This window comes from Phoenix dactylifera, chromosome 8 (genome assembly GCF_051530095.1).
Source record: "Phoenix dactylifera cultivar Ajwa chromosome 8, Ajwa_hap1_PhDact_Kaust_v1.1, whole genome shotgun sequence".
NCBI lineage: Eukaryota > Viridiplantae > Streptophyta > Magnoliopsida > Arecales > Arecaceae > Phoenix > Phoenix dactylifera.
Genome location: NC_143197.1, coordinates 13,158,249 through 13,167,843, shown reverse-complemented (window position 1 = coordinate 13,167,843; position 9,595 = coordinate 13,158,249). Strand labels below are relative to the sequence as shown.

Sequence of the window (9,595 nt, the reverse complement as noted above, 5' to 3'; positions counted from 1 at the left end):
TGTCTCCGATATCCGGTGACCCCAATCCTTCGCTGGTTTGGCCACCGATCTGGTTTTTATAACTATGTCATGATTATTTGATTGATCCGCATTTCTAACTTTCTTTTCCAAAAATGAAGAAAAGACCAGTCGACCCCTGAAACTTTTCTGAATTTCAAGTACTCAAAATTCAATCTAAAATATATCCTTATATCATTGCTTCCAAAATTCAGTTATATTCAGACATAAGCAAAGCAAGATCGAGTTATACTCGAGGATCATCAGCCCATCTAATGGTCTGATGCTGCACTAACCATTAATCATGTTTTAAGATGGCGCAGATTTTGATGGTCATGTGCTATATTCAGGACCCATAATCATACTCTTTGTCACATTCTTTATATATATATATATAATAATAACGAGCAAACATACTAATAATATGAAACATAAAAAAAAGCATAAAATAATAGATTTAACTGTGTTACGGTTTAATCTGGACTAACTGAGGGTTACACTTTAATTCGGCTGCAATACAATTAAGAATAGTTTGCTACAGTATTTACTTCATTACTGCTACAATACTGCTGCTGTGTTTTACAACAGTACTTAGTACCAGATCTGTTTTCCTCTTAATTTAGGAGAAAGATAATAACACAGAAAAATGCAGTAACGAAAATATTCTTCATTAGGATAAAAAGGATGCTTACAAGAGTTCTGTAGGCCTTTCTTACTTTTTTTTATCCACCAGAGGAGGAGAAGATTACATAAAACACTCTCTAAGCATACTTTTAACTAATCCTAAAAAACTTACAGAGAGGGATAGTTCAGGAGAGAATAGGTTAGAGGATAGAAAGAGAGGGAGAGTGTCAGATAGTGGAGATGAGAGTGGAGAGTGGATATGAGTGGTTCAAGAAAATGGAGCTATATGTGACCTAACCTGATTCAACAAGGGGTTTTGTTTAGTTATCATACACCACAAACCAAATAGTAGGTTATTTAATCTAGCCCCAACCCCCAAACCCCCACCCATGCATCTAATTCTGAACCGTGGGCCGGTAAACAATTAAAAGGAAAAAGGAAGCCGAAAGTGTCATCCTGATGTCTGCATTTTGACAAGGATTCAATGAGAGTTGGGAGCCTCCAATAGAAAAGATGAGGCAAGCGATCAGACCAGACCGAAAGCAAGGAAAAGGTGGGCAGTTTGAGATTTTTTTTTTTTTTTTTTGCTTCAATCTTTTCTATGAGAAGATAAGGGAGAGAGAAAAAGAGATTTGGTGGTCGGCGAGATGGGACCCAGCAGCCCAAATAAGATCCTCCGTGCCGACCAAAGCTAGGGTTGGGTCCCACCACACGGTTTGTCTTACTCCGCCCACCGCTCTCCCACCCACCTTTTCCTCCGTAGGTGGCAGCCGGTTCCGGATATTTGTCAATTGGTGGCATGCGATTATAATCGTGAGGAGTCTTCTTTTGTTTCGATTCCACCATCTTTGACTATCTTAGAATCCTTAAAAACATCAAAAAAAAAAAAAAAAAATTCTAAAATCATTTTAGCAATCACATATTTCTTTTCTATTTAAGTCCTAACATCCTCATTAAGCTAAGAATCCAAATTTGTTACACATGAGCTATAAGTCAGATTTCCTCTAATACCATTTATAACGATCTAAAATCTCATCTAAAAAAATAAATAAAACTAGTTAGAAGATATTTTTTTAAATTTCTTATTAAGTATCTAAAAATTTTATCTACAAAAGCTAATCAAAAGATATTTTTGGTTTTTTAGTTCCGTATAAATATTTAAAATTTTTTCAATGAATAATCGATGTGGGACGAAATATATGCTTGCATAAGTGTCTTCACATCCATTCAACAAGAAAAACAAAAGAAAAATTTTAGTTGATGATAGGGAGACGTTTCGATGGTTTTTATAAGATATATAGCTCCATTTAGAAAGCAGCATGGGCCATTGTAACTAGTTGGTATCCTCACCTGTTTTTCCTACACTGTAGGGTAATAGACAAGCGTATTGGGTTTCTCCAATCCCAATATGAATTAGAGAGTTTATCCATTAGAGAGGAACTCATAAATGACTAGGGTTAGGCGCACACAAAGTAAGAGGGGTAGTTGGCTAAACATTCAATGGGAGATTAGAACCCTATTTCCATCACCATTACCTATCTCAATGGAAGGGCAGTATGAGTTAGCTATCATCATTATCTATCTCATCAATCACATCTTGTTACTTTGAGAAGGTGAAGGAGTTCATCGGTGATATGCGAGGCTGGGTTTGGTTGTTTTGGTTCCCTCATTTTTTATTTCCTCCAAAAAAGAGAGAAGCTCGTCAATAACCTTTTGTTTTTCACTTGCAACAGCAAGCTTCCATTAATTCCAAAGTTTGCAGTCGCCCAAGATGATAAACCAACAATAACTAAAATAACTATCATCTGCATGTGCAGCCATGCGTATTTGTATCCATAACAGAGATATTATTTGACAGTTTTTTTGAAAAAATTAAGTGTTATTGTCATCAATATATGTTAAAAAATATGGTCCTAATCTTGAATCAATAATGACTAATGAAGTTTAAATGGTAGCCGCGATACACAATGCCATTACAATGTTTAGTGCATCTTATTCTTGTTGATTGCCGTATCTTTCTGCTAAGAAATTATATTTTATGCAGCATACAAGCATGTATAAAAAAATATAAAATATATAAATAAATATATCTTATTTTTTAAGCTTAAGTTTTTCGGACAAGAAATAAATTAGGGTATAATTTCTCCTGCCGCAATGCTGTGGATAATAAAACAAAATATTAGGAATGCCAAAGTTTTTTTAAAAATATGCCCGTTAAAATTTAAAAGGAAAGGGTCCCACCTTACGCACGCCGTCCAAACAAATGTCCACAGGAGGCCAAATGTTGGAACTCCCAGGCCGCAACCAACAGGCAACAGTTAAGAAATGGAGGATCCAAAGCAGCAGTTTTAAAAGCCAACATTGGAATTCCATCGCCACAATCCAAGTGCGTGTCAACGTCATCTACTTAGCCAAATTCAAATTTGGCCAGCCCTATCGGATGCACCAACTAAAAAATCAGAGAAAATAGCCCTCATCAACCTCTGGAAGAATCCTTGGGACTCAGCTTTCCCTTTCGCCACCTTCATTCCCCACGACAAGAGTTCCTTGCTTGCAGTCCTTCCATTCAAGGAAGTCCTGACTCCCCAATCCCATCTAAGCTTCCTCTTCCTTCCACCATGGTCCAAAGAAAAGCACCTTACAGGCTTGGTTCTCAAACCAAATCAAAGAAGGTGCCTGTTAAACATGAGAGGAATCCATCTTGTTATCAGCTGCAAGATTCAAGAAACAAGGGAGGAGGTGATACCAAGAAGAAGGTGAAATCCACCAAGATCTCAGACTTAGAAAGTGAGCAGGTCCAGTTCGACCAGCCTACCATGCACAAGTGGTCATCTGCCATCAAGATATCAGATCAGCTGCCAAATTATATGAAGCCCACAAGCAGTTCAGATGCAAGGAAGGAGCAAGTCAAGGTAACTAGCCATTCCCCAGGCACCAGTGATAGGATTAGAAGCCCAAGAAATTTGAGTAATTTGAATTACTCAAAGCTCTCCACTTCTTCTTCTTCTCCTGATGGCTCTGGCCTTAAACATGTGAAAGTATTGAAAAGGAAACCTAGTGTGAGACAAGTAAGGCCTTGGATGAAGAAGAGCCTAGGAATTGCTCTTTGTCCCAAGCTAAACGCGAACAGGGCCACCTGCTCATCAACTCTTAAGGATTCGAAGTTTCCGAAGGCTTTGGACCTCAATCCGGGAGGGACCGAAGCCGAAGGGACTTCGGTCATGAAGGTTTGTCCTTACAAATATTGCTCTCTGAATGGTCATAGACATGAGTCTCTGCCTCCTCTGAAATGCTTCTTGTTATCAAGGAGGAAGCTGATCAAAACCCAAAAGAGTATGAAGCTAAAAGGGGTGTCTCCATTCAGAAAGAAAGATCCAGGGAAGGATGAAAAGGAGGCAGGCACAGGACAAGCAGTAAATAGTAGGGCCCCATCTGCTTTGGAGATTCTTATGGAAGAAGTAGCCAATGATTTCTTTGTGAAGATCTATGCCAAACCACAAAAACAGATTTTAGAATCAGTTAATTGTAATGAAACATGCCTCCAAGTGAAGGATGACACCGAAAATCCAGAAGTTCTGGATAACTTAGAACTCTCTAAAAATGATGGGGAGGGTGCCGAGAGCAAAGAGGACGATGGACGGAATGTTGCAGATGAGATCCATGAAAATAATTCAGTTATTTGCTTGGAAGATGATATTGACCAGAAGACTGACCTTTCAATTGAAGACATGGATGTCATGACGATTTTTCTTGAGTATGTAAATTGTGATCAGCAAGATGAAGATGACGAAGGGAACTCCACTAGCTTGGTTCAAAAAGATGATGCAGAATTGAGTTTAGAATGCCAAGTTGCGGATGGATTGGTCGAAGACAGTGAAGATCTTGCAGATGGTGTAATCAAGGTACCTGCTGAGGCCAGTGAAATGGATTTGGAAGAGGATGCAGACCAATTCCCTGACAATAAGACCGATTACTCTGAGTACACTGATGGTCTAGGTCCACAATTTGGACATTTGTTCGAAGATAATGATATCGGTAATGGGCTCTCTCTTGGTGCAGAGATTACTTCAGTCGCATGTGAAATAGCTGAAGCTGATGTAGGGTCACCTTGTGTAGCATATGAACAATTTGCTGAGTGTGGTCATACCACAGCTTCTGAAGGCATTAGTTCTGACAGAGATGATGTCTACTCTGATGAGGGAAAAGAAAGTTCTGCAATTAATTCTGCTAGCTGTGATGACAATATTCAAGATCAGAGTACTGGATCTCTAATTTCCAAACCAGTTGAAGCTAAATTGTTGAAGGAAAATGATCTAGGTGACCCTCCTCATAGCAAAGAGAACAACTCCAGCATGAGCTTTCTGGGTTATTTAGAGGACTCCAAGGGACCAGAAGAAGGCAGAGAAACGAAACCCAACTTTCCCGGACAGGATGGTGAAGGTGAAGGATCTGAACCAATAAATCTGGAAGCAAGAACTATCTTAGACGATGGAAGTGCAGAACAAACAATGCTCAGTGATGGCACTAATGAAGAGGAAACCATGAATGGAGAAGTTGAAGATGCCAGTTCCTTGTCCAAAGTCCACCTTTCTGATTCTAATGATGGATCCACTGGAAGGGAAAATGATGCTGCAGAGGTTGATCACAACCAAGCAGAAATCGAGACCAAAGTCTGCGAATATGATGATACATCTGAAGAAACAAGCATTCTTGTAAAAATCCATATTTCTTTTAACGATCTACCAGATGAGGTTGACACAGGCAACAAGAGGGAGAAGTCAGAAAAAGATCATCAGGAGGAAGTCAATGAAACAGATGATGTAGTGCAAATTAAGGATAATTTGGAGATTTGTTTAACATCTAGCAAAGAAGGCCCAGAAGAAGATAAGATCATCAATACTGTAGCAGCATTCTCCAGCCAAGATCCTACTGAGGCTTGTGGTAGGCAAAAGCCAAAAATAAGCATAGTGAGAAAGAGAAGAACTGACGAAGAAGAACAAATGAAAGAATTTAACCCACGAGCGCCAAACTTCCTCCCAGTTGAACCTGATCCAGAAGCAGAACAGGTTGATCTCAGGCATCAGGAGATGGATGAAAGAAAGAATGCAGAGGAATGGATGATAGACCATGCACTCCAGCAGACAGTAACAAAATTGTCTTCAGCTCGGAAGAGGAAAGTAGCACTACTTGTGGAAGCTTTCGAGACTGTAATTCCAACGCCTATGTGCGAACAAGCAGTGCAACATGATGGTCAAGGCTTCGATCATACGAGGCCTATACAAGCATGCAGTTAATGACTTTAGAGGTAAATATGTTTAAAATACTATTGATGGTTTCATTAATTTTATCAGGAGGTTTGGCAGAACTTTTGTATTCTAATTTTGTTTTTTCTTTTAACTTGGTTTATTGTAGGTACTGCCTGAAGCTGAACTGAAGTCTTAAAATGTAACAAAGGGTCACTGCAATCTTAGCCCAAGGGAACAGGTACAGTGACAGGGAGGGTTCTGTAGCAATTATAGTTTCCTGTCATGCAGGTGTGATGAAGATAACAGAAGCACATTATGCCTGAGCAAAAGAAATGTAAATATCCGTAACCTAAGCAATGGGATCCTAACTCATTTGAACTTAATTATTATGTTGTCTGATATTGTAATCAAGTAGAATATTTCTTCAAGCAGATTATATCCTCAGGTCTTGTAGAGACCACAATTAACCACTAAATGAAGATAATTAGAATTATATGTATGAATGCTTTCCAATTATTTTAGAAAAGCTAATATCTATATGATTCCATTCTCCTCTATGCTATTTGTGAAGTACATGCTAACTATGCTCCTTGTCAGAATTATATGCAAGTGAAGGGAGGAAATCTTGCTACCTGTTGTGACAACCAATAGATATAAGGTCCTTATCAGTTCTCTGAAGGCTCCAAAGCTAAATTTATCAGATTACTCATTTACCCTTCTTAATATTCTAACTGCATGCAAGACAGAGAGTATATTTGGTTATAGAAGTTTCAACAAAAATTTTGAGGGTGTAGTATATTTAACAGAAACTTAAACATAACATGTTATGCACATAAAATATCTAAAAATTTGGCGGCATAAAAGGTTTCCTGGTGCATCCCTAATGAGTTTTTAGCATCATAAAACAGGTTTGTAGAATAGCATATAAACTTACAGAAAAAATGCCTATTGGGCACCGGTATAGTGCGCGCACAAAAGTTTATCGCGCTTGCAATTAAGTAACCCACATATTTGGCAACAAATTTGCGAGTTGCACCGATCCTCCCTTGCCATCTGGTAAGAGGATTGTTTTTATGCACTTTACAGCAGCCCTGTTAGTGTTACTGAAACTTATGTCATTCTTATGCTCAGCTTATATTGTATATTATGAGTGACCAGATACATCTGTAAAGTATGCAACATGACTTTCATGCAAAACTAATTTTTGGACACCATCAACAAAAATATCAGACGGGCATTTTCATAGTACACCAGTTAATATTTCTCCACCAATACTCCACAAACATAACAAAGTCATAGGCTCCAAATCTAGATCCTTAAGAGGCATTGGGCAGGACAATATGACCCATATGGTACAAAAGAAGCTTCACTAAGGATGCACATGGCCCGGTCTATGAGCCAAGTCTTCCACAGTCTGGGTGGGGTCATCAGGCTAATCCTAGAGTTTCAGCATAAAGACAGACTCTGGAAAGATAGATGATAGATGTGTATGAGAGCAACAATGATCCTAAGAGTAACGATTTGCTCTAGCTAGGAAAGGGAACGTAGACAGCGTCCGAATAATGCAGCCAGGAGACATCCTAGCAGAATTCAACAAACACAAGATGCTAGGATTTGAAAAAGAATGATACATCTCTCAGAACTTCCAAATGGCATGGCCCCTCCAAGGTTTTCAATCAGAAGCATCCTATGAAAAGAAGTACCTTAGTTTTGTCTAAGATGGAGGTGAAAAGTGGTTTCCAGAAGATTATAGCAGACAGGGTCAATAGCCCAAAAGACTGTAAGATCAGATGAACTAATAGCTTGCACAGGAAGTTGAACTGAAAATTTTCTTTCGCAACTTTGATCATAATAAGGGGTTCTAAATCATCCATTATCATGATGGTTTACATCAATTGCAGCCTCAGCTAAGTCGGAGAAAGTTTCAGAGGGATGTTCCAAGAGTTATGAACAAAAGATAACTATGGCTCTATCATGAAAAGTGAAGAACTTTTCTGATGGCTTTGGATTTCGTCGAGATTTGGGAGTGAGGTTAAATGGTCCAGTCTAGAGTCTGAAAAAAACATTGTGCCTTAGTAGATGTAGGGACCAGGTCTTTATTTAGCTGACAAATGCATGCCAGCTACTACCATCTTGATTTGATAGACAGATATAATCATCTTGTTGTAAGTTGTTTTTGTGGGGCAAGAAATCTGGAGACAATTGTAAACCTATAGGTGTTCAAAAAAGTACTTTTTTTACAGATAATATCACATCATAACATTATACTACGGATTATGGAAGGTAACATAGCTGAAAAACATTATAACAATCCATTCTAAGGTTTTAACAAGATAGGAAAAAATTTAGAGATTTTTAAAAAATATTTTCTTTTTTCCAAGTATGGTATTGGAAATTCTTGAATCAAAGAACCAACCCACAAGAACTTATGAGAAATAAGCGAAATAAGAGAGTGATCCAATTGCAAAAAAAAGATTCCTTCAACATGCTCAATTGAATATCTCAAAAGAAAACTAAAAGAAGATGGAAGAATCGCGAAAGTAAGGTTTAAGTCCATTTTCTTTCATTGACTCTCCACCCTTCCTAAACTGAGATACATATCTCCTATTTATAATACTAGCGAGGTCTCTCCTTTCACAATTTGAGTTGGATACCTCTCCTAATTCGAATGGGATAGGTATCCTAAAATAAATATAATTAATAGAAATATTTCTAAAAAATAAATTTTATAATTATTCTAAAAAAAGATAAAATTTTGAGAAGGTAAATTTCAACTTCTACATCAACTCTGTCTTCTGTCGCTCCGCCTGATTCTTCTCAGATAGAAAACTATATTCGGTCAAAATCGTACCGAAAAAGAAAACTTTCGGATTTGACCAATCCATTTCGGAGCCTAAATGGTGGAATTTCGTCCCAATTCAACCTCCTAGAAGGTTGGCCCAAAATTGTAGATCTCGAAAAACTATCTAATTTTTTTTAAAAAAAAAAAATCATCTCAATCAGACATTGTATGACCAAATTATAGCTTCCAAAAGTTTGGCCTACGACTCGACTTCTAGATGTGTCGGAAGTTGCTCCTAGATTTTGTCCAGCCATACTAATAGTGGCCAAAGTGGTCTACATTGTGGCTGATCTCGCTTTTAGACCCTGTTTTAATCCTTTCCGTAGTGACCAAAATGTTCCACATCGAATTTGGTGATCTCCTTAAATACCTATAGTAGCCAAAAAGTGATTCACATCGAATTTGATGATCTTTCTAGACATCTGTAGTGGCCAATATGGTCCACATCAAGTTTGATAATCCTTCTGGATTGAGTTTCTCTTTGTTTAGGGGATTAGCTCCTGCTAAATTAGAACTGAAGATGAGGAAACATCTGCTTCCTTGCCTTGCGGCTGAACCACTTGATTTTGCTCGGACATAGAGTTGCTGGAGCTTGTGTTGAAAGTGTTGCCAATCGAGACACGATCTCAGTGAGTTAGGCTATCTTCTCCTCTAGTTGTCTAAGACGTTCGATGATACAGTCGAGGTGGAAAGGTTGCTAGATTTTTGGTGGATGATGGCTGAAGTTGGTTGGACCCAAAGTTAATTTGGGTTAGGACGTGGGAGGAAGGGATTAGGCCTACGATTTAGATCTGAAATCTAAAGAACTTTGTGGTGATTAGGGCGTCAAAGGATTAGGGCTATTATGTGAAGAAGATGGGCGGATGCAAAAAGGATCAATGGAAGG

At 38.3% G+C, this 9,595-nt stretch overlaps 1 protein-coding gene across 1 annotated transcript; it reads left to right on the top strand.

Moving 5' to 3' along the window:
* Window positions 1–2,921: 2,921 nt before the first annotated feature.
* Window positions 2,922–6,366, top strand: LOC103705596 (uncharacterized). Its single transcript, XM_008789366.6, has 2 exons — window positions 2,922–5,926; window positions 6,034–6,366. The coding sequence occupies exon 1, from the start codon at window positions 3,240–3,242 to the stop codon at window positions 5,913–5,915; it is 2,676 nt and encodes an 891-aa protein (XP_008787588.4). The 5' UTR covers window positions 2,922–3,239; the 3' UTR covers window positions 5,916–5,926; window positions 6,034–6,366.
* Window positions 6,367–9,595: the final 3,229 nt, after the last annotated feature.

Bases quoted from the DNA above. Each gene is read 5' to 3' on its own strand.
- LOC103705596 (XM_008789366.6), top strand. From the start codon at position 3,240: ATGGTCCAAAGAAAAGCACCTTACAGGCTTGGTTCTCAAACCAAATCA.